Source organism: Euphorbia lathyris, chromosome 6 (genome assembly GCF_963576675.1).
Source record: "Euphorbia lathyris chromosome 6, ddEupLath1.1, whole genome shotgun sequence".
NCBI classification, from domain to species: domain Eukaryota; kingdom Viridiplantae; phylum Streptophyta; class Magnoliopsida; order Malpighiales; family Euphorbiaceae; genus Euphorbia; species Euphorbia lathyris.
Genome location: NC_088915.1, coordinates 57,389,269 through 57,414,961, shown reverse-complemented (window position 1 = coordinate 57,414,961; position 25,693 = coordinate 57,389,269). Strand labels below are relative to the sequence as shown.

At 33.9% G+C, this 25,693-nt stretch overlaps 1 protein-coding gene and 1 long non-coding RNA gene across 6 annotated transcripts in view; both read left to right on the top strand.

Annotated features, from left to right (window-relative positions):
- The window catches only part of LOC136232817 (uncharacterized), a 66,111-nt gene that overhangs the window by 25,004 nt on the left and 15,414 nt on the right, over positions 1-25,693 (top strand). The gene's annotated exons all lie outside the window — the stretch shown is intronic.
- LOC136232526 (alpha,alpha-trehalose-phosphate synthase [UDP-forming] 1-like) lies at positions 1,999-17,873 on the top strand. 5 transcript variants are annotated; one of them, XM_066021735.1, is made up of 19 exons: positions 2,089-2,222; positions 2,697-2,745; positions 3,247-3,643; positions 4,663-4,760; positions 4,922-5,310; positions 6,739-6,853; positions 7,021-7,122; positions 7,698-7,848; positions 10,692-10,780; positions 12,237-12,285; positions 12,954-13,054; positions 13,565-13,752; positions 14,575-14,692; positions 16,093-16,269; positions 16,343-16,465; positions 16,547-16,634; positions 16,832-16,962; positions 17,069-17,167; positions 17,350-17,873. In XM_066021735.1, the coding sequence occupies exons 2-19, from the start codon at positions 2,734-2,736 to the stop codon at positions 17,728-17,730; spliced, it is 2,808 nt and encodes a 935-aa protein (XP_065877807.1). In that variant the 5' UTR covers positions 2,089-2,222; positions 2,697-2,733; the 3' UTR covers positions 17,731-17,873. The 5 variants fall into 5 exon arrangements, 4 of the variants coding, with proteins under 4 accessions (XP_065877805.1, XP_065877807.1, XP_065877806.1 ...); XM_066021734.1 differs by having other exon boundaries at positions 2,152-2,324; XM_066021733.1 differs by lacking the exon at positions 2,697-2,745 and having other exon boundaries at positions 2,004-2,222.

Here is a 25,693-nt window from a genome sequence, read left to right as displayed (position 1 = left end):
GAGAAATGAAATCAATTTATTATAAGTTAAAAAAATCAATTTATTATAAATTATAATTAAATATATATAAATGACTCTTCAATTTTCTTTTGTTACTATTTTGACAATCATAAAAAAATACTTTTAAAACTCTTATTGTTCATTTCTCTCTGCTTCTATTATTATTATTATAAATTATAAATAAATATATATATAAATGGCTTTTTAATTTTCATTTGTTACTATTTTGACAATCATAAAGAATGCATTTAAAACTCTTCTACTTCATTTCTTTCTTATTATATATAGTATAGATATAAGGAATAAAGAAATAGCTGTTTGATCCACCACTTTTTCTCAAAAAAAAAAAAAAAATGATCCAACACTAATATATGAGAAATCAATTTATTATAAATTATAAATAAATATATATAAACAACTCTTCAATTTTCATTTGTTACTGTTTTGACAATCATCAAAAAATACTTTAAAAGCTCTTATTGTTCATTTCTCTATGCTTCTATTATAAATGAATAAATGACTTTTCAATTTTGATCTAATACTAATATATCAATTTATTATAAATTATAAATTATAAATAAATATATATATATAAAAGATTTTTCAATTTTCCTGTTATATATAAAAAAAATTTCAATTTTTCTTCTATACCTATTTTAACAACTCATCAAAAATACCCTTAATACTCTTATTGTTTTTTTTCTTTTTTTTTTTCGAAAAGAATGCATTTAATAAGCCTCTATTGGACAATCAATGTTAAGTACAAATTGTAAAAAAGACGGAACAACATCAAAAAACATGGGACAAGAATAAGAACGAGAGGACTTCGCTAAAGAGTGAGCCACCCCGTTCGCTTGTCGCCTTGCAAAACAAACAGAATAATTGTTGTTAAGAAGAAGAGAACGACAACATGACACCAACGAACCAAACTCCGATACATCGTCAGTATTGGAATTAATAGCATCGACCACCGATTTCGCATCTGACTCAAAAATCACTTGGCTAAATCCCTCATCCGTCACCCATTTCAATGCTGAAAAGAGTGCCAATACCTCACACTCTTGCACCGACGGTAATCCAACCACAGTTGCGGTTCTTGCTGCAACAAACCTTCCATCATTGTCTCTTAAAACAGCGCCCATCCCAACCTGCATGGTGTCCCCAGAACAAGCCGCATCCACATTACATTTTAAACCCGAGGACGGCTTTTGCCACTGGGCTTTAGACAGACCCACTACTGCCCCCAAAACACCACACCTTGCAGCAGCTCTCGCCTTTCTTCCAATCCCTCAGAACCTCGGCAACCACAGTAATAGCTTGGAATGAGCTTTCCACTACATTCTTCCACAACTTTTTATTTATGCTTCTCCATAAACTCAACAATATCATTAGGAATTTCTCCCCATTAATCCTGGATAAAACAGTCATAGCAGCAAAAATAAAATCCAAGAAACTATCAGCCGCTTCCACCAAAGGTTGCAAAAGCAACAATAATCCCACATCCCGCCAAACACTAACAGCAAAAGGACATAAAAGGAATAGGTGCCAATCATCTTCAAAATCAATACCACATACAACACACCTATCATTCGAAATCAATAATCCTCTCCTGCACAAATTAAAACGCAATGGCAAACAATTCCTGCCAAGACGCCAAACAAAAAATCTAACTTTGTACGGAATATTTGCCATCCAAATTTTATCCCAATCACCCATAATAATCAGATGATTATTCGGAGCCACCACCTCTGTTGCTAATGCATAAGCACTCTTTATCGTATACAAACCCGACTTGCTTTCATTCCAAATTGGACTATCCGATGCAGTTCCAACTCGAGGAGGGGGTTTCAGAATTTCCTTAATACTCTTATTGTTAAAAAATAATTAACTTAATGAGAAATTAATTACTATTAATGAGATAGGTACATATATAAGCGAGGATAAATAAAATAAAATACAAAGATTCTCTCACCGAGAAAGGAAAATAGAAAGGCGAAAATTTCCGTACTTGTGAATTGTCATGAATATTAGCATTATTATATTCGAATTCTGCATGGACGATGGATAGATAAAATATCGAAATCAAATGTGTTTGTAGTATGTTCCAATCCATTCAAGAACACATATATATAAATGTAGATTTTTCTGTTATCTCTGGCACACCACAGCTGCCCCCCCTTAAATATCGCTTTTGCCAACTTGCTTCCTCGTCTCCACTCTTCGTATGGCTCTTTTACACCCTTCCTTTTCAATTTCCCTTCCTTTTTCACTCTCTTCAATTTCATATCCCTCTTCATCGTATCTGCATTTTTCTTCTTTAACTGGTAACCTATTCGCTTTTTTGATTTTCGCTTATCGTGAAACGGTGCTTTGATTTTGTTCTGCATTTTTGTTTTTTTGCCTTCACTCACTGATTTTTCTTCGATTTCATCAATTTACTTCGCTCTTTGTTTGGTTTCGAATATCGCTTCATTCTCATGTTTTGCATTGTAAATGAATTGCTGTTTATCTCTCGATGACGATTCCGTTTGCGTGTTTGGCTCACGTGTTCTGGTGACTGGTTGCAATATTTTTGTTCTTCTGTTATGTGATGTTAATGGCAATTTTGCATTTCATCTGTTTCTTCTCTCCTGCTTATTCATTATTTTATTTAGATGAGAACTAATATCTATTCATTTTTCCAATTGCAATCTTAGGTCGAAATTAAATTGTATCTGCCTTTCTTAAACTCTAATGACTGGCCATGTAAGAGCTCTTAAGCCTTTATTTATCTTTTCCATATTGTTTTTGTCGTATTCTATTGCCTACTGCATTCTTTTGCTATATTACTGTACTATCATTAAAAAAAAAAATCATATTTTGCTTGCTGTTTCGAATGGCCAGTGATGGAAAGGAAAGATGCTTTTGCATGATTGTCTGAAAGTCGTTTGCAGTTTTGAGTTCTTAAGATGGAGGAAAAAAAAGACATATGCTAAGGCCCATAGTTTTGATCTTTTGATCCAATTAATACGAGAATTTGAAAATGGAATTTTAGTTGAGAGTTAATCTGATATCTGAAAAATTTAAGAGCATGTTTTTCCAATCACCAACACTATGCGATTATGTGAATGGGTTGCATACTTATGATTGTTTTTTTTTTCTTTTATCCTTTTATTTTTCTGCTAAGCAGTTATAAATGAGCCTATTTACAATGTCAAGAAAGAATATATGTAATGTGTCAGCATGAATAAGATTTGGAAATTGCAGGCTTTGCTGCCGACTAAGCATATGCCAGGAAATAAGTTTAGCTGTCCTCCTGTCTGCTCTCCTGTCACTCCCAGAACTAGATTAGAAAGGCTTCTGCGTGAGAGAGAGCTTCGGAGGATCAACAAGATTTTTACTTCGACTGATGAAGTGGGTGAAAATAACACAGAACCAGAGCTCTTCACAAATGATTCAGTTTCTAATGAGGATGAACATTCTGGTGCAATTAAGGACGAAGCTCTGTTAGAAGGGTTTGATGGAAGTGAACTGCCAGATGCATGGCCACCTAAACAACGTTTATTGGTGGTTGCTAACAGGTTGCCAGTCTCTGCAGTTAGGCAAAGTGAAGATTCATGGCAACTTGAGATTAGTGTAGGGGGGCTAGTCAGTGCACTTTTAGGTGAGTGATGCCCCATGTTTTTCTTCCCATTTTCATTTCCTGTTGTAGCACACACTTTTTTCCTTTCTACTGTCTTTATTGTTTTTCAGATATAATTGTTTCATTACTTCACAATCAATTGTCAGAAGTTGGCAGTAGAATTCAATGAGATCACTAAATGAGATGGAGGAAAATGAACCCAATGTATTGTGCAGTTAAAGAAATATGCACCCAAGTTATTCAGTAAGCGGCAACCTTGGCTGTCTAACATAATTGGAAGTATAGAAAGGCTTCTCTTGAGGAATTAATTAAAAATCAGACACTATAGGATCAATGTACCAAAAGATAACTTGGTCTGGAGCCTCAATAGACAATCTTATGGTGTAAGGAGTCTGGCTCAAAATTGGTTTGGTTGATTACCATTACTTTGGCAGCATGAACTGCTTTCTTTGAGGCCAAAGCTTCATAGCTTTGAGGCTTGGCTATCATGGTTGAGTTTGCTTGTTTTGTGTCTTTAGAGAAGCTGCATCAGAGCAAAACTTTTTTGATTCCTATTGGTGGTAGATTCCATCTGCTGGAGTAGGATATCTGTGAAAAAACTAGTGTAGTCCCGACCTCCTTGAAAGCTTTATTTACTATTTCTTCCGTTTCCTTTAGATTTGCAGTCTTTAAAATAATCATATTCCTCATGTACCATATGCAATACACCAAAATATGTAAATGGTTACTGCCAGGACTTGCCCATGGTCTGGCATTCTCAAGTTATCATCAGTTTAAAGTTCCTTTCTCCAAGAATTCATTGACAGTGACCTTGTACTTCCAGGTCGAGTACCCCAAACCAACCATGCTTTGCTACCCAAGTGATCTGCATTGTACAGTTACTGCATAATGAATCCTGCTTTAATTATATGTGCTACGTGGTCTTTTGTACATCAGAAAGCTTCTTCAGCCTTTGTTTCCCATTGATCCATATAAATTTCCTTAGTTCTTATTGATGAAATGAAAAACAATAATCTGAGACCTTATCATTTTGGTTGAAGGTGTGAAGGAGTTTGATGCTAGATGGATTGGCTGGGCTGGTGTAAATGTGCCTGATGAAGCTGGACAAGAGGCACTAACTAAAGCTCTTGCTGAAAAGGTTCAAATTCTTGAAGTTCTCATTGACATTGTTTATTTTGTCTTTGATTTAGCATAACTGTATGCATGAACTCTCTTCCCCATTTTCCATCACCATTACTTTCCTCTCTAGACATAGTGTGCACAAGGCATTTCTTCTTAATTCTGCTCTATTGACTGCAGAGGTGCATCCCTGTTTTTCTTGATGAAGATGTTGTGCATCAGTATTATAATGGTTACTGTAACAACATGCTCTGGCCACTCTTCCATTATCTTGGACTTCCCCAAGAAGATCGACTTGCAACTACTCGTAGCTTTCAGTCTCAGTTTGATGCATATAAGAGGGCAAACCAAATGTTTGCTGATGTTGTAAATGAGCATTACCAGGAGGGGGATGTTGTTTGGTGCCATGATTACCATCTAATGTTTCTTCCCAAATGTTTGAAAGAACATAACAGCAAAATGAAAGTTGGTTGGTTTCTCCACACACCCTTTCCTTCTTCAGAAATACATAGGATGCTGCCATCTCGTTCTGACTTGTTGAGATCTGTTCTTGCTGCTGATTTAGTTGGGTAAGTTATTTATATTACAACATAAGATTTTGAAGTACATTCTTCCGCTGGCCTTCTGTAAGCCCTGAATTGCTTCGTATGTTTAGATTGATATTCTTTAATGCCTTAAAAATGCTTGCAATTTTAATATCACTGTAAAATTCAGATTAATGGAATTGCTTGTGAAAATGCACCCAGGCCTAGATTTATGCTTCTCAGAGTTCTTGAATGTGCTTCATTAATTATTTGTCTGCTGAAGAAGGATATCATGTACTGCAACAGATTAATTGTCACCAAGTCAGCTGATGCCCAATATGCAATTTGAACAATCACATCCAAAAGTTCATCTGGACATTGCAAAAATTATGGTCTTTTTTAATTGAAAAAAAAATTTATGGATTCAATATAATAAGATGCCCTTCATAATTCAGTTCATTGTATGCATTAGCATATTTGCATGTGGGTATTCAATCAGGCAATTATATGAGACTGTAGCCTAAATTCCCAGTAAGTAGTTACTAACCACAGCACTGTAGCAGAGTCAAATTGTTGGGCGATCATTTGTATAAGCCAAGCATAAGTTTTTTGGTTGACCTTTTGGTCTATGCAACACAATTCAGGCTTGGGCTTGCTAGCTACATGAGTACCTGTAGAAAATTAAGTGCTTAGACATGGTTTATGGCATTCTATATTAGCATGGGGGCACAACTTATTGGCTTTTTACGTATTTTACATTGAATATACTCTATATCAGTTAGTCTTGTTTTTGAAACTTTATATTATTCTCTTCTCTATCAAATTTGGGATACATAGGATAGGGGTATTGTCTTCTTATGGCACTGAAAATATGAAATGTCTCTTGTATTAGTAAAGTCTTGATTCTGCAATTTATTTTATATAGATTTCCATACAATTCAACGCCTGTAGATTTTTACATTGTATTTGCAAACATTATCTAATACCCTGTCAAGAAATAAGTACGTCTTTGCTCACCAAAAAAAAAGAACCTTTAAAATTGCTATAGTTGTCCTAAACTATGGTAATTTTGGTTCTCTACCTTTAATGTTCTTTGTCTAATTCTGCACATTAGTTAGACATTCCGTCAACCTCCTTCTTGAATGCTTACAAGTGAACCACTTGATTCCAATGGTGGCATGATGTGATAAGAAATGATAAGAATCTTTTCTGACAGAATTTCAGTGGGAGCTTTTCTTAGGGATCATTAGTTTACTGGTTTATAATGGCTGGGTTCTTTCACTTCCAGCTTCCACACATATGATTCTGTCAATCTTCTTTCTGAATGCTTACAAGTGAACCAACTGAGTCCAATGGTGTTATGGTGTAATAAGAAATAGTAACAATCTTTTCTGACAAATTTGTTTCAGTGGGAGCTTTGTTTAAGGATCACTAGTTTACTAGTTTCTAATTGGTGGGTTCTTTTATTTCCAGCTTCCACACATATGATTATGCAAGGCATTTTGTGAGTGCATGTACTCGTATCCTTGGACTAGAGGGTACACCTGAAGGAGTAGAGGATCAGGGAAAATTGACTCGTGTGGCTGCGGTATATCAGCTGATCACTTTGTTCTTTCTTTATCAATGCATCTGCAACATTGTTGCTTCTTTATTATTAGTGAACGGATCTCTTTGGCCTTACATATAAGTCCATTTAAACACCCTGATTCTTCCTCATGATGCCAACATTTTGTTTTTGGGAGATTGAAACTACAGTTTCCTATTGGGATTGATTCTGAGCGGTTCATTCGAGCTCTTGCACTCCCTCAGGTCCAAGACCACATGAAAGAATTGAAAGAGAGATTTGCAGGAAGAAAGGTTTGGATTTCTTGTTCTTTTGTCAGATTATCGTATCTTCTAGTTCTACTGTTTTTTACTAATCTGCATTAAAAAAACTTGTGTTCTAATATTCTTACATGGGTGTGAGAACTATGTTCTGTTTCTTATTAGTTTGTTTTTGAGATTTTTTCTCTTAAGTCTGGCTGCATAATAATGCTTACACAAAATTAGAAAATAAGCTAAAATTTTAAGTTTTGCTTAAACATGGAGTTCTATATTGTAGTTTCTTTTTGCCTTTCTTATCTAACCTTGCTGTTGATTTTAATTTTCACATGAATGCTTTTTCGTTTTCTTATTTGATGTTTGGAACACTGAGTTTGTAGTCCTGATAGCTGTTCTGTTGCCATGGTGTTTTTATTTTCAATTATTTCTTTCCAATTTGATTATGCAAACATAATTCAAGTTGTTGGTAGTCTAGAATGAACGACTTGCCCATTCTCATAAATTCAAGTCCACTATTACAGGTTCATATATGAAGATCATTTGCGGGCTATTATTAAGATTACATTGTTTTACTTTTTGATTACTGGTAGTTACTTTTTCAATGTGGGCAGGTAATGTTAGGAGTTGATCGTCTTGATATGATTAAAGGGATTCCCCAAAAGATTTTGGCGTTTGAACAATTCCTCGAGGAAAATCCAGATTGGCGTGACAAAGTCGTTTTGTTGCAAATAGCTGTGCCAACAAGGACTGATGTCCCTGAATGTATGCTTACATCCTCAATGAATGTATTTTTTTCATAAGATAAAACTCGTAAATTTTCATGTTTTCACCTATATGAAAAATCAACATGTAGGCTACTCCAATAGATGTTAATAACATTATATGGTACTTTGCTTGCACTTATTAGAATTAGGGGGGTTTCCTGCAGATGGTATTGGACCTATGTTGCACGGAGACTCTTCTTCATTAGCGTTTCCGCGTTTCGTATCCGTTTCTTTTCTGTTTCTGTGCAACATAGTATTGGACTTCTGGGAAAGAAACAATTAGGATAAAGCTGGGATTTGAAATGCTAGAATCTAAATATTCTATACCCATCTGGATTATATCAAAACATATTTTTCTTTCAATACTATATTATGAAGAAAGAATGAAGAACTGGAAGTTGCAAGTGCATGGAACTCTAGAAGCGCCACAGAGCAAAAATTTCTTATGTAAACAGGGTTTTCTCTGTTTGAAGGCATAATTGAGTTAGCAATGATTCATACCTTGCAGAATGGTTTCTCTCTAACCATATCATAGGCTTTATGCAAATTAAGGCATTATTTGTAAGGTCCTATCTAGTATTTTTCCAATGAGATGGCTCCAATTCCTTAATCTAACAACTTAAAATTGCAGGAAGTTCATTCCTGCTCTGTCTACTTACCTTTCTAAGTAAAACCGGTCTTAGCTTTTTGGCTAGACAAAAGCGCTAAAGCATCCTGTTTTTGCACCTTCTGCCTTTGCCAATTGTTACACAAAGTCAATGTAATAAATGTATAGCATGCTTAGGCTGCTGTGACAGCTATAGGCGGCTAGTAGGGCCACTATGTTTTCTTTATTGTAGGGAAAACCTTGTATAAATATGTGTATTCATCTTAAGTTTAATATATTCATGTAGGCTCTTAATCTACATGGTATCCCATGTATTCTAGTGTATTACATGGTATCAGAGCCTAAGGTCTAAGGTTTCTGAATTCTTTTTTCTGGTAGTATTTCCAGAGTTGTGAAGTATTTCTAGAGTTGTGTTTCTGCAAGGTTCAATATTTTCTGGGTAGTATTTCCCAGGGTTCAATATTTTCTGGGTAGTATTTCCCAGGGTTCCATTTCAGTCAAGAGCTTGGGTCTCTTGAATACTCACTGTTGGGACGTCATTTTATCTCACCACCCCTCTGGTTCATCCTCTCCGCCTCTGATCGGCATTTCCTCATATTCCGGCCACCCTGTATCATCGTCGCTGTAAGAAAAGTCCTCCTTACATGGGATTAGAGCCTTGTTTGGTCTCTGTTTTGGGTTTCTGGATTGAGATTCCAGAATTTGTCTTCGGCTTTATGAGCAGAATTTCTGGGTTTACATTTCTGAGCTGTTTCTTTCAGCATTGTTGTCTGCCTTGTGAGAAGAATTTCTCGGTTCTTCTTCCGCCGTCGTCGACTCTCTATTTCCGATTTGTCTGTCCCGTTAGTTTTCCGGTGAATCTCCTTTTGTGCACTGATGTTGCTGGCAGCCTCTTGCATGTGGCTACAACTGAGTTTTGCTTCTCTGTTTTGGAACAAAGCTTGATGTTCTTCCGCTGATTTGTTCTTCTAGGCCGCGTGCCCCGGATTATATTTTATATTCTAAAGTATCTTGAGTGTATTGTTTTTAGGACTATGTTATTTGTATTTGTAGCAAGCTGAGCATGATTAAAATCCATGCTTCAGCTTGAGGGGAGTGTTACAGAAAGTCAATGTAATAAATGTATAGCATGCTTAGGCTGCTGTGACAGCTATAGGCTGCTAGTAGGGCCACTATGTTTTCTTTATTGTAGGGAAAACCTTGTATAAATATGTGTATTCATCTTAAGTTTAATATATTCATGTAGGCTCTTAATCTACATGGTATCCCATGTATTATAGTGTATTACATGGTCTGTTACACTAATGAACCATGATGTTATAATAAATCAATGTAATAAATGTAAGCATGCCTAAGTAAGCTAAAGGATGCTTAGGCTACTACAGGACTGGTGTAGGCTGATGTGGGCCTAAAGTGTCTCCTTGATTGAAGGAGAACCTTTTATATATATGTGTATTGCTCTTAAGTAAAATATATCCGTGTAGTCTCTTAATCAACATGGTTTCAGATGGACTTCTCTCTATTTCCATGGTTTATAACACATAAGATTTCAATGTTCAGGGAAGCTTGAACTTATTGATCTGTATCAACTTTTATTGTATGACAGGGAAACTTGCTGAATGTTTTTGTTTCCTCTCTAGACACACGTGTGCGCGGGCTCGCGCACGCACACACGCATACACATATATATATAAATATGTAACCAGCAGTTCAGTCTTCCATCAATGAGATATGGCAGAAGTTCCAGATAAGTGAGCCTGTGAACTGTGGAGTGCTTAAACCAAAATCTAGCTTTACTTGACACCGATAATGTCTGACGTATAACAAATCAGTTAGTTGAGGGTTCTTATTTCTATATGAAAACGCTTGCACAGTGGAACTGTAGATGTGTTTTTTATTCTTGAGTGGTTGCACTGCATGTTTTCTTTGATCTGCTTATCTTTAAATTTGTATTTTCTGCTTCGTTTATGGTTTGTTTTCAATCTGTCCTTTTGTTTGTAACTATGTTGGGGATTATTTCATGTGAAAACAACTGCTAATTCTGCTTTTGGGATTGCTTTGATATAATATCAAAATAAGAATAGTCCTGCACTTAGTTCATAGAAACTGGTACACAAGAATTACTTGCTTTGTTGGCCCAAATATCATTTTTGTTTCTTTGTGGTTTTCTCTAATCTTTTGTCACTATAGACATGGATTTTCTACTATAATCTTGTTGTTTTTGCATTTTGCAGATCAAAAGCTTACAAGCCAGGTTCATGAGATTGTCGGACGCATTAATGGAAGATTTGGAACTCTTACTGCTGTGCCAATACATCATCTGGTTTGTCTTTATGTCACTAATTTCACTTTTTATAACTAGTGAAGAACCAGAGACCCATATTTTTCATGCATAACATGAAATATTGCGTGGCCTCCTTTGAGCTAAGGAAAAAAATTACAAGTCTAAACTTCCACTTCTTTTTGGACCTGATACCAAAATACACATTTCATCAAAATTTTCTGATATATTTACTCCTTTTTTTTACGTGGTCTTGTTGACCTTTGAGTTTTGACTTAATTTGTCAAGATCATTTTGTAAAAATGACAGTTGGAGTTGTATTTTAAGTAGGCTTAAAGCACTATTGGCCCCTGGTCTATCCAAAATGTTGGTCTTTGCCCTATGACCTATTATTTGGTAACTGTCAGATATTAATATGAATTGGGCTTTACCTATCAGCTTAAGCTTTTAGTTCAATTGGTTTCAAGACATGGTATAAGAGCCTCTTAGACCAAGTGATCAAGGGTTCGAATACTGACAACCTCATTTGTTGATTTAATTTCAACACATGGTAATATGGGTCTGTGTTGTACACGCTTCAAACCCAGTGGACATTTGCGTGCAGGAGTATGTTAGATTAATATGAATTAGGCCTTAACTACCGGCTTAAACTTTTAGTTCAATTGGTTCCATGATAGTTCATTTGTCCCATAACCTTTGGTGAGATCTCAACCAATGTGGACAGTAAGTTTACATTTTCGTCAAACTGTCCAACTTGGCATGATTTTTTACTTTAGATAATACGCGTGGCAATCATCAATAAAAATTTGACACTTAGATAAATATGTAGAGTAAGTTAATTCATTAAAAATAAATAAAATAAAACCATAACATACCTAATAGAAACCTGATACATAAACTGTAATGGAATGTTAAAAATTTAATAGAACTGTTAACTTACCATTCACATTGGTTAAGATTTCACTCAGTTTGATAGGTCAAGAGGTAAATGTTATAAAATAATAGGTCAGCGGGCAAAGATCAACATTTTGGATAGCTCATGAAAAAAACCAACATTTTGGATAGATCAGAGGGCCAATGGTGTTTTAATCCTTTATAGGGAAGTGATTTCACGAGGTGTGTAAATACTGGTACTAAGAAATTTTTTTATTATTACTATTATTATTATTATTATATTTTGTAAATTGAGGGAATCAGTGGGAGAGTGAAGTTGAAATAAGGCAATACCTACCTTAAAGTGAAATGCTTGGGCATAGTGTCACATGCATTCTTATTATACAATAGTGCTTAGTCTCAAAAACATGTTAAGTTTTTGTACTGAGGGAACCATTATAGACTAAAGTTGAATTAGGCACGATCTGCATGAATTAAAAGTCTGGATATGTGTAACTTGTATTCTTATTGTACAATAATACTTATCTTGAAAACATATTTCCTTTTTAACCACTTAATTTCTGATTGTGTAACCCACCTAAATACATTTGCTTTGCGATTACAGGATCGATCTCTCGACTTTCATGCATTATGTGCACTTTATGCTGTTACTGGTACTGCTTTATGTGAAGTTCGTTGTTCTTTATGGTTCTCTCTCTAATTTGGCTTGGGTGTTCTAAATCTTCAGTAAATGATTTTTTCTTTTGCATCGCTCCCCAATATATAATTATTAACTGCTAAACTTGTAATAGGAAGTCTTGGTTATTAGGAATAGGATTCTCTAACCAGCCAGAGCTTTCAGTCACCGTTGACAGTAATAGTGACTCCTACCTTAAGTGGGATGTCAGGAAGGGTAAAGGGGCATATATTTATCAAAGTAATTTATTGCGAGCTATGAACGTAAAACATATTAAAATGCTGAAAGAATTACTTGGTTCATGGTGCTCCACTGCCATCACTTATGTTTCGTAACTAATAACTGTTAAAGAAAAGATGACGGATTCTACAAAATTGGCATTGCTATTTCCAGATCTCTTCAATACATGTATCAACATGCACTTCCTATTTTAGTTCACCTAGACCATCGTAAGGGATGTGCTACACGGATCATGTTTCGACGGTTCATAGTTGTAGGAAGCCACATCAATACAAAACTCACATTCATATTCAACGTAATTGATTGAGTCTGAGTTGGTTGACTGTATAAATAATTTTCTCCTGTTTGTTTCTGTACCTTCTTGTTTCTTCCATTTTGTTATAATTTTTAAAATTGTTATTCCAGATGTGGCACTTGTCACATCTTTAAGGGATGGAATGAATCTTGTCAGCTATGAATTTGTTGCCTGCCAAGCTTTCAAGAAAGGGGTCCTCATACTAAGTGAGGTAATTAAAGCTTTTCACTTTTCTTTAGATTGTATTGTTGCAAAGGGATTAGATATAGCTCAAATGGATTTGGCACAATAATGAAATCATTATTACTATAAATTTGGGGACATATCTTGTTACAGGATTGTGAAAGTACTCTATTAATAAGGGAAATTATTGTCTTAAGTAGAATAGAAATTGTAAAACCAAAATCTATCCAATAATGACATTATTAATATTAAGAAATAGTTGAATTGAGTTATTAAACAGGTCAAGAGCTATCTCAAATTGTGTATTGCAGCTTTGTGGGTGCAGTAAATATGCGTACAAGGCCATGTCCTCCAAATTTATACCCAGCAATGTACTTTAAAATTGCCCCCTCAATCTAATGGGCCCTGATACAAAATTTAATTTGTAAACAGAAATACAAAACAAGAAGTTAATTGGATTCATTGTTTGCTTGTTATTGAATCAAAGTATTGAGATGAGAGTTTCATAGTTTTTACATCAATTGTCATCAATTTCTAGTTTGCAGGTGCTGCACAATCTCTTGGTGCTGGTGCTATTTTGGTGAATCCATGGAATATCACAGAAGTAGCTGCTTCGATTGGTTATGCTTTGAATATGGCAGAAGGTGAAAGAGAAAAAAGGCATGATCACAATTTCAGGCATGTGACAACTCACACATCACAAGAGTGGGCTGCAACTTTTGTTAGGTATTCACAGTAACACTCTAGTGGTCTAGCGTGTAAACCTTAATTTCTGATGGCAAAGCTGAAGGAAAAACTATGCATCAAGACATGACACCTGTACCTATGGTTGTTCTTAGAGCTTAGATATGCAGAACTTGCCCCTGTGTTGCACGGAAATTCCTCTTCGGTAGCGTTTCCGTGTTTCGTGTTCGTTTCAGAAACAGAAACTCCTGGAAACCAATAAGACATGTTTCCGTAAATAATGAAAATAGGAAACACGTTTCTGGTTTAGGAAACCGTTTCCGCGGCAAACACAATCCAATTCCAATTCTGACTATGATTCTAGCTAATTGAAACTTCCTCTTTAGTAGAACTTAATTGATGATAGTTTTATTCCACAATTTCTAATTATTTCTATTTTCTGCTAACTGTTGTCCTTGCAATTGCTTCCTTTTTAATATTTTTTTATGTATTGTTATTTTCTTTTAAAAAACAAAAAATCTCATCCAACTTTACAGAATTGACTCTGTTCTGGTTTCCCTTTTCTTATTCTAAGACATTGTTGAAGTAGATAAAGAAACAAAGATATGTGGTTTACAGGATTTCTATTTCTATTTCTAAATGGCAGTGTTCTATTGACAGAAAAAAAAAGGTTTTGCTTTTCAAGAGATATTATTCATTTATGTACTGTTTTGAAATTTGAACCAAGACATTGACTAGTTTTTTGAAAGTACTAAATAACCAATTGACAATACTGTTGTTGTTCCTTATATAATATTACTATTACTATTACCTGGAGAAACGATATTCATAGTTTTGTTCTAATTCTGATTTCACCTTGCATAGTGAACTGAATGATACTGTTGTTGAAGCTCAATTGAGGACAAGACAAGTTCCGCCTCTGCTTCCTATCGAACTCTCAGTAGAAAGATATTTGCAGTCTAATAACCGTTTGCTTATTCTGGTACACTCTTTTCTTTTCTAAAACATGACAACATGAGTTTTACTTATACGACCTTAGTTTCTAAACTTCAGTTTTCTTTTCACGATCTCATTGAGTGAATGCCAAGAATAGTCGAAGTGAATAGTTTCTGTACAAACGTGTCGAAGTGATGCATGTGTGTATAAATATAAACTGTCCTCTTTTGCTTAGTGATTTGCAGATAAGTTTTTTCTTACAGTTTTATTTTGAATCAGTGGCAATTCAAGACACCTCTATTTGACATTTTTTTTTAGATTGATTTAAGGTGGCTTCAATGCTAGATAATTATTCAAAGGATGATAAGGATCTTTGATTATTTCTTTTCTTAGTTTCTTTATGTTTGATTGCTGCTTTATCACTTAGGTTGGTGACTTTTGATTCCTCCCCTATTGCTTCTGATATCCATGCTGTATATATTATTTCTAGGAAGAACAAGATCCCCTTTCCTTGCATCCGCTCCAACCATGAATACTATGATATTCAATCTTCTATGAACATTGAGATTAGACATAAATATTTTTTCTTCCTGATTTTGCATTCCTTTCTATCCGGTTGTTGTTTTTTAATTTGTTAATCCTTTCTTTATTTTGAAATTCTTTGGTTGTATATTTTCTGTTCTTAACTTCCCTTAACTTCATTTTGTTCCAATTTCTGGAATTTGGTGAAAACTTGATCTCTCCTAAGAGTTCCTTTTTTTTTGTGGTTATATGACAAAAGAAAATTTAGTATAAAGCAGAAGGATGCTGCAATTCATATATAAGAGTAGAAAATCATTTTAACGAGTCTTCTTCTTTCACCTTAAAGTCTGTGGCGTCCTTCCCCATTGGTTTATGTTACAGAATGTATAGTCATACCTTCCATAACAGTAGCTTAATCTTAGGAAATCAACATTAATGTTGATTAATTGTGATTGTTTGACTTACCTTGTATATCCTTTCTGGTGTGTATAATGTGTGTATTTGTGGCGCTTCTTTATCAAGTGAATATAGACTACAGTTATTTTTTTCTCTTCCTTTCTCTGTGACAGTTTCATTTCTAGATACTGCAATTGTTAAACGAAAAAACTTCCCTATTGTTTCAGTAAAATATAGGTTGTATTGTTTTTCAAATACAATGAGGTATAAATCTTACAAAATCCTGGCCTACCTTATGAAGATCTTTTTGTGATGCTATGATAATTGTAATTCAGTTTTTCATTTGCTTCTGTAGGATGTTCTTAATAATTTTAGCAGAAAAGTGGTAGATATAATTGGTCTGATTTACATGTTTTTAGATACATACCTTTTGTATTGTCTGCCATGCTATTTACATTGTCATTATCCATTCTCTTATTATTCATTTGCTTTAATTGCTCCCCTTTTTGTTGGTGCTTCTCTTTACAGGGATTTAATGCAACTTTAACTGAACCAGTGGACAACTTAGGTAGAAGGAATGGCCAAATTAGAGAAATGGATCCTAGATTGCACCCAGTGCTAAAAGAACCTTTGAAGAAACTTTGTGATGATAAAACGACAACTGTTGTTGTACTCAGTGGAAGTGATAGAGCCATTCTTGATGAAGTACTGACTGTTCTTCAATCGTCCTCCTTGCTCTTTGCAGTTTATGCTTTTGGTTTAACAACTTCTTGTGCAGAACTTTGGAGAATACAATATGTGGTTGGCAGCAGAAAATGGGATGTTTTTACGCCTTACAACTGGGGAGTGGATGACAACAATGCCAGAAAATCTCAATATGGATTGGGTCGACAGTGTTAAGGTTTATACATTATCATTGGAGTGGTCTTTTCCAACTGAGATCCTCTAGAACCTAAACCCTTGTGCTTATTCATGATTTCAGCATGTTTTCGAGTATTTTACAGAAAGAACACCCCGTTCTCATTTTGAGCTTCGTGAAACTTCTCTTGTATGGAATTACAAGTATGCAGGTACTTATCCTCTGTATATATTGCACTTTATCTGTAACGAAACTACTCAAGTGGTAAAATGGTTCAGGACGTGGATTGGTACTTGGTGAAAATCGTACTGTGCACAAATACTTGTAAATTGATGTGCTTGTGCATATAGAATTCATGTGTTCTGCTGTTTATACTTAGTTTGTTCGTTTTTCCTTACATATGCTAAGATGTTGAGTTTGGAAGAGTTCAAGCAAGGGATATGTTGCAGCATCTGTGGACAGGTCCAATCTCAAATGCAGCTGTTGATGTCGTTCAAGGTGGCCGCTCTGTTGAGGTTCGACCAGTTGGTGTGACTAAGGTACGGGAATTAGGATGTAGCTATTCACCACATGCCTGCTGTAATGTGATTGATAAAATGACATTGTTATCTTTTTTCTCATCTGATATTTTCCATTTTTTTAAAGGGTGCAGCCATTGATAGAATTTTAGGAGAAATAGTTCATAACCAAGGCATGAAAGCACCAATAGATTATGTCCTCTGTGTTGGCCACTTTCTAACAAAGGTAAGTTTTCAGCTTGGCATAAATCAAAACAGTTTTAATTTTCATGTTTGATGGACAAATTCATTACTTGATAGAAGTTTCGAAGAACAAAAACATTCCAAGAACAAAAACATTACTATAACGCAACTCATTGTCCATATGGTGTAATGTAAAACTAGTTGTTTCTGAATCACCTGTTTCAGGACGAAGATATCTATACATTTTTTGAGCCAGAGCTTCCAGGCGAAAAACCTCCTCCAACACGAATCAGCTCACCAGATCCTTTCGTTTCACCTTTGCCAAAGGTTCCGTGCAAAAGAAACCAATCAAAAGCTCACCTTAAGAAACAACGTTCAATGTCAACAATTGAAAGGAACAGCATTCCAACTGCTGCTTGGCGGCCTATTGTACCTGAAAGAATAACAATGCATGAGGGTTCTTCTGTACTTGATCTCAAAGGTGACAACTACTTCTCTTGTGCCGTTGCACGAAAGCGATCAAATGCTAGATATCTCCTTGGAAGTTCAGATGACGTTGTCACACTCTTAAAGGATCTGGCAGATTGCGCTTCATTAGGAAATTGAAATTGAATCCAGGTTTTCGCATATGCCATCATTTTGAACTTAATTAAGCAGGTAAAATCATGTGCATTCTCTGTGTATTGTTGATATTAAAGCCCCTTCTGGTAGCTGCAATTTCTGGCTCCTAAGGTTGCTTGGTTTGTTTCTTACAAGTGCACATAATTAGAGCTAATTAATTGTGGCATCATTATACCAAATTAGTGTATCAGGAGAAGAAATCGTGTTAATCAGAAACTTGTTATGACAGAAATAAATGTCATATAAATTTTGATTCCCAAGGGAAATTGAATCTTACCGGATTCATGCTACCAAATATTATCACTCTTGTTTGAATTCATGCATTTAGATTGTTTTTTCTAGGTTATATATATATATATATTAGTCCTCTAGTTTTTACCTAACACACTGTTTAGTTCCCTTATTTTGAAAAACACATTTTAAGGTCCCTATCTTTTACCAATATTAACTCTGTGGTCCTTTTATCTATTTTTTTAGATTTTTAACCGAACATATCTTAGCTTTTAGGACAACCACGGTACAATACAAGTTGACCATGTTACTCTGTTATTTTATATATGTCTATTTATGCTAAAATATAATGGTTACAGGTCTAAAAAAACTAGACAAAAGGACCAAAGGGTTAATATTGGTAAAAGCTAGGGACCTTATAATGTGTTTTTCAAAATAGGAGGACTAAACAGTGTGTTAGGTAAAAACTTGGGGACTAATAAATTATTTACCCTATATATTTCAAAATTTAATTTGGGTTGAATACATCAGGTCCCTTTGGACTTACCCTAAAAACAGTTTGACCCTTTGAATTTTAAGGGTGTCTAGAATAGCCACGGGAACCTACTTAATATGACATGATTAAATCCATATTGCTATATGATAGATTTGAACAACTCAAAGCATATAGCTTTGCAAATAAGTTCATGGGGTTAATAACTCGCTTTAAAGGGTCAAAAGGTTAATTTAAGTAAATTTAGGACTCAATAAATCAGTGAAAAGTTAATACTTCTCCAAAACTTAAGGGACTAATCAGTTTTTTTTTGGAAAAATACCCTATGTATTCAGGCTTCAATGTGCAAAAAAAAAAAAGGTAGAGGTCAGTGCCCTATTCCCTAGTATATAATTAAGGGTACTATCACTATTTAACTTTATCTTTACTAATATTATGATCATTCAACAATCAATTTTTCTTTTTATTAACCTAAAAGTTACTCAACAAGCAAATCTCACTCTAATAACAAGTAAATTTCTTTTAAATATTTTGATTTGAGTGAACAAAGAGAAATTTAGGTCTTTAGTTAAAGAAGAGAAAGTGAATGTTTGAAAAGGAATGTTTGAGGAGGAAAGCACTAGAAGTATAAATCAAAGAGGAAAAGCACTAGAAGTATTGCTTTAGAAAATAAAAAAAATGTAATTCTAAATATGTTTCTAAACCATATTAATTCCTAAACTTTTTATATTTGGAGATTGTCCTACTGTCATTTTGAGGCCGTTTATACTCAGAAGGGTGTTTTTGAAGTTTAGTAGTTCTGATATTAGGCAAATTTGAGTGGACATAACATAGGTGGAATCTACCCTGTTCATTAATGGGTTTTTGTTATTATTCAAAGGGTCACGGGACTTCGTTTTTACATGACAAACAAGGGAAGTCAACTTCTAGGGCTTACTTTATATCCACGTAAAACTCATCATGAAAAATCCAATGGCCATGATTGTTGAAAGAAATTCTATCGCTTCAAATAATTAATTTCCAATTGAAGGATTAAGTTTTATTGAAGAAATAATTTATTTTCATTGTTTAGCTTCGATATGTATACATGAGTTACCATTTATTTCGAAGATTAAAAAATAAGTAATGTTTCATATTAATTATTTTAATTCAAATAACAGATAATAACTTCTCATTCTTTTTAATCTTCCATTTTTGTTAATTCATGTAATAGTTAATAAGTTTTTTTTTTTTTTTTTTTTTTGAGAAATATGCTTGTATTTTCATTAGATGAAAAAAGAAGGATTACAACAAGCAAAATATAAGAAATAAAAGTTCAAACAAGTAAAGGCTAAAGCCAATACAAGATCCACCAAGGGATGAAAACGATTACAAAGAGCAAAAAAACCCATAAAAGATATAAAAAAAACATCAAACAACAATTTAACATATACTTCTCGTAAATCCAAATCTGTAGAAAAACATCTGCAATCCAAATTTCATCCTTTAGGTCATTCTGAACATTCGGATCTGAGTCCTTTTTGTTGTTGTAACCACGCAGATTTATAGATCCACGGATAAGATAAACCGTTTCCGCTCTTACTAAATCCGAGAAAGGTATAAACAACAGAATAATAGAGAATAGATACAATTCAAATAGATAAAGAAGATCCGATAAAATATATGCACAACGAGAATTCTTTTTTTTTTTTTTTTTTGAAGAGTAAGTTCTCATTCTTAAAAGGGAAAGTTGTTTCCCTTGTTTTAAATTATTTCTCATTGATAAACTATTTTCTTTCTATATTTTTTTATAGAGCTCTAAAATTAGAAAATAAGTAAAATATTTTGCTTTCTATTGAGTAAAACATTTTTTGTTTGGTTAAAAAAAAACATTTTTGAAAAAGAACGGAGTCGGATAACAATACATGTTGGGATTTAATTATTCAATAGAAATACATATAATTCCATCATATATTGTGTTACATTACATTATTTAATTTAACCTTTTATTTTAAAAATACATTATAACAATTTTACTTCCACCAATTAATTAGTCTATTAGTCTATTTTTTATTCTAATTTTGCCTTATTATAAGCATATACCGACCAGTCGATTTGCCCTCAAAAATATATTTTAGTTATATATTTTTCATCTACAATTATTTCAAACATACTTATATATATATATAATGCTGTTAAAGAATTATCAAGTATAAAAAGTATAAAGCTTAGCTATAAATGATACTACCTCCGTTTCATATTACATGTCTTTCTAGAGATTTTTTTTGTTTCATATTACATGTCATTTCATATAATCAGTACACGTTAAGAGGGTGTTTGTTTCAGCTTTTCGGATGAGCGTTTAGCGTTTCACTCCAAACCGCGGGAAATATAGCGTTTGGTTAGGTTTATATAACCGCAGCGTTTAGCATTTTTTTCTAGAAAATGCAGCGTTTTGGAGCGTTTCACGAAAAGCTCATATTTGGAGCTTTTCATAAACAGTTGTTTGTAGTTATTTGTTATTGACAAAATTATCCTTCTTATTTCCACAAAATATGTTTATTCTTTTACGTTATTTATATTTCTACAACGTAATTACCGGAAGAATAAGGTTTTGTTGCGTTCAATAAATTTTTTATATAGATTATTTTTATTAATTTGTGTAACATATTTTTTATTTTATAATAGGATAAAGTGCAAAAATACCCCTAACATTTATAGCTTGCAATTTTTCCCTTAATGTCTAAAATGGTGCAATTATACCCCTAATATTGGCAGCCAAAAGCAATTTTACCTCTAACATTGACAAGTTGGATCAATTTGAGAAATAATTTATCAAACAGTCTTATTGGTCATGAATATTGTCATCTACACTTCACATGTGCACCATTTTATCATCGTAAGTAACAGATCACAAACATATGATTAGACGGAAAAAAAACTATTGTCTTTTGTACGAGTTGGATAAAAAAATTCAAAAATTTCACTGAATTTATAAATATTAATTTTCAATTTTATTATCAAATCACAAAAAAATATGAAATCTCTTTTTTAGAACTACTGCTATTTACAATTGGTGTAGAATAAGAAATAAAATATCTATGTTTTCTAATAATATCTGAAATCAACCTAACTTGCTAATGTTAAGGGTAAAATTGCTATTAGCTGCCAGCGTTATGAGTCAAGTTGCACTATTTTAGACGTTAAGAGTAAAATTATTCTTAGTTGTAAACGTTATGGGCATTTTTTCACATTTTTCCTTTTATAATTTCATCATTGATTAATTTAAAACATATCCATTTTAGACATTTTAAATTCGAACAGCAACCATTCAATATAATTTTACCAAACACTAGTAATTAAACAGCTAATAACAAACAGCTAACAGCAACCGCTAACAGCTTACTGCAACTGCAAACAGCTAACAGCAACCGTAACAGCTGTTAGCTAACAGCTGAACCAAACAGACCCTAAGTCATCTTTTTTTCTGCTATAAAATGCGGGTTTATGGAAATTAATTAGAATAATAGACTTATTATAGAATAAATAAATATTGGAATCAATAAATAAGAGAGTATTAATATACTGATGCAAATAATAGAATCAATATGATTAAACAAAATGAGCACAAATAAAATAAAGTGAAAATAATTATTGCTTATAAAGTGTATGTCACAATTTTTTTTAATGAATTGAAAGAGTAACCAAAAAAATCTACTAATAAAATAAATTCAGTAATATAATATTAACATTTAAAAAAAATACTAACATAATTTAGATAACTTTTAAGTTTATGTATTTCTTAATATATTTTTAGGATGTAATAAAAAAAAAAAACTATAAAAATGACAAAAAAAAAAAAAAAAAAAACTGATTTGCAAAGGTAATTTTATTACCTTATGTCCAAATTTAACCATTGACTAACAGGAAAGTAGAAGTATTGCAATTGGACCTTTTTGGAGGATCTGTAATGAAAAAAGCCGAGACATTACTTAAGGAGTGTTTCCACTGTTGTAAGCAAACATCAACATCTTTTGCTTCCAAATTTCCTGTTTCCAAGCCTTCATATCTCTTCTTCAAAAAATAAAATCTTTGCATTTTTAGCTGAGATTATATATTTTATGCTACACAATGATTTCTTTTTTAGCTTAATGCATGATAATTTCATTTTTAATTCTTATGTAAACTATTGAAATTGAATACTTCAGAAGAAGTTCATATAACTTTGCAAATTCAGATAGGGAAATAAATAGCAAGAATGTTAATTAATTATCATAATCAAATAAAAATATTAACATTAACATTAGATAAATTTTTATTAACGACTCTCTTATATAATGATACATGTATGAAAATAAAAGTAAAGGAAAGTGCATTTTTTGACTCATTGTATAATATGCTATTTAAAAAAAAAAAATTGGTAGAGAAGGAAGGCAGGAAATGCGGGAAACAAAAACAGACACAACAAAAACATGAAAAAAATTATATGGAGACTATCCTCCTCAGGGACCAGCCGTAGCGATCCTTTGAAAAAAATATCCTGAAGACATGTAGGAGGCACACCACACTCGTGATGATCCATGGTCAGAGAATCTGCGAAATTGGTTATCCACTCAACAACTTGATTACCTTCCTATGCACAAAATAAATCTCTTAATCTTGATCTCGAAACTCTCTGCAATTGAGAATGAGCCAAGCCTGGGGTGATGAGCTTCAACCTTATCAACCAAACTCAATGTCGTCTGTGAATACATTTCAATGATAAGTTTACAATAACCCTTCTCCCACACTAAAGATAACCCAAAAAATAAAGCCCAAATTTCAGCTAAGAAAGTCATACAAATATCCAAGTTAACGACAAAACCACCAAGGCACCCTCCATTATGGTCCCGAATAAGCCCCCCTGCCCTCTAAGGTACACTCTGAATTACTCCTTGCTAGCCTCGTCGGTCTTGACCTTCACCCAAGCGATTCTGGGAGGCTTCCAACAAATCCACTTATCTTCTTTGCAACTACCTCTATTACCAGAGAGAAAAGTGTGTGCTTTTGAAAACTTGAGCTCGCATGGGACATCACAAAATCCGCTTTTGTGCCCACGAACTCCACCCGATCGAAAACCTTTAGGTTACATGACTTCCAAATTCAACAAACACTCATAGAAAAAATAATAGTTCCTGGAAGGCCCTTGAAGTGTCAGCGCACTATCATAGTGGATGTTTCCATACATACAATTAGAGCAAGATAAAGAATAAAAGTAACCATTCATTTGATTAGGAACCAATTGGTGTGTTAAATAGGGACGCTAGCAAGTGTACTAGGTCATATGTAGTATTTAGTAAGACCAAGTGTCGTATTCCACAGGGATTGGACTTTAGTGAGAAGAATAAGTTACCTTAAGTGTTAGATATAATTCTTGAGTGGGTGAATAGTGTGTGAGCTTTTACATAAACAAAAACAACCGAATAATAAGATAAATGAATCCAAGATGAACAAGCACAGATCTAGCCATACGCCTAACGAACAATTGTGCCTAACTTTTATCGCTAAATGAAGTAGATCTATATTCCTGAGTTGGGTCTCTCCCTCATCGGTCACTAAGGTCCGGTGTCCCATTTCCAAAGATACTAAGTAAGTAATATTAACCAAGTGTCCTTGTGCTAACATACAAACAAGCATTAAGTAACAGGGAGCATTCAATAAGAAACCCCAATATGTGGTAGTTTTCGTGTCCGTCCACTACAACTTATGCCAATTAGCTGTTTCTATTACGTCGGAGCACTGTCGTGTCATCCTCGGTAACCATAAAATAGACTCGATCTTAATCTATTCTTTAAGCATGCTAATAACACTCAATCATGGATAAAAATACTCCATTCATTAATAAAGGATACTTACAATCGTCGTCTAAATGGCTAGCTAGGCCTGCAGAAGAACTACTCACTCATTGTCATGAGTGAACAACTTGTTCTTCCCAAAAACATTCTTCAACAGACAATAAAAAAACAGAGAATAAAAACTAGTGGTGACGGTAATACCGAGATACCTATTACAATAATATTCCCTTCCTATTTATACTCCCCTTACATCAACCCTAATTACAAGGGTAAAAAGTCACAAAAAGGTAAAAATAAGGACAAGTAAACAATCCTCCTACACTTGGCACAAGATGGAAAGCTGTCTTGCTTTCCACGTTTTTTCTCTCTTTCTCTCTCCTGTAGCTTGCTCGACCCGCGCGTTTATCTGTTTCCTTCCGAATGACCCGTTAATGTCGTTGTTTAAGCTGTTCTGTTCTACTGAAAGGATGTGTTGAAACACCTTTCCACAAGATTTTGATTTGACAAAATCATCCATGATTAAGAGACAATTAAATTTAAGTGCTTTATTTTAATTGTACTAATCCGTTTGTTCAATGTTGAGTATGAATATAAATAAAGATAAATATAAAAAGTAAGAAAGGAAGAAGTCAGCATGAAATAAACAAAACAAGCTAAGTAAAATGAAGGTCAGCATAGAAGCCTAAAGTATCAAGCTGAGTGGAATCAACCTTAGCATCAAAAGACTAAGGCATAAAAGTCCAACAAAGAGAAGCAAAATGAAACTCAGCATAAGAAACCGCAACAACAACTGTCTTACGAAGCTGAGCTGACTAAAAATATACTCAGCCTAGAAATTGCCAAAGACAATGATTTACGCAGTAGAAGCTGAGTGATTCTTCAGGACAGCATGAAAAAGTCGTTTGCTAAAAGACAATGATTACCGCCCCTCTGAACCAATAATTGAATCCTTGGAAATACGCAGAAGACACATTCCGAGATGTATGGGTCAATGGATTATTGGTAAAAGACAACTGGCACAAAAAGACAAGCCAGACACAAGAGGACAAGCCTGACGTCTGAAGGAAAACAGAGGAAGGGAATGGCTGGAACAGTCTGAAGCTGACCAGAATCTGTCCCCTAAAAGAGCCGTTTTAACATCAACGGCTAAATCATTTCAAAATCATCCAACACAGATTTTCCCTATATAAGGACAATCAAACTTCTTGGATCATTGCCCATTTACAAAAAAGAAAAGTACAAGAGAGAAAAGATACAAAAGCACTTAGATACAAAAAGAGATCTTACACCCATCTTCCATTCTTTGTGTAAATGCTAGAGTGATTACTTGTAATCTTCTAAAGTGTTCTTTATTTGAAAAGGAACAAGTGTTCATCAATTGTAACATTGAGAGTGTTGTGCTGAGTGTTTG

Excerpts from the sequence above, each read along its gene's own strand:
- LOC136232526 (XM_066021733.1), top strand. The coding sequence starts at position 2,100 with ATGTTCCAATCCATTCAAGAACACATATATATAAATGTAGATTTTTCT. Across the intron at positions 13,055-13,564 it reads GGGTCCTCATACTAAGTGAG|TTTGCAGGTGCTGCACAATC; the intron begins GTAATTAAAGCT and ends ATCAATTTCTAG. Across the intron at positions 16,466-16,546 it reads ATTGGGTCGACAGTGTTAAG|CATGTTTTCGAGTATTTTAC; the intron begins GTTTATACATTA and ends TCATGATTTCAG.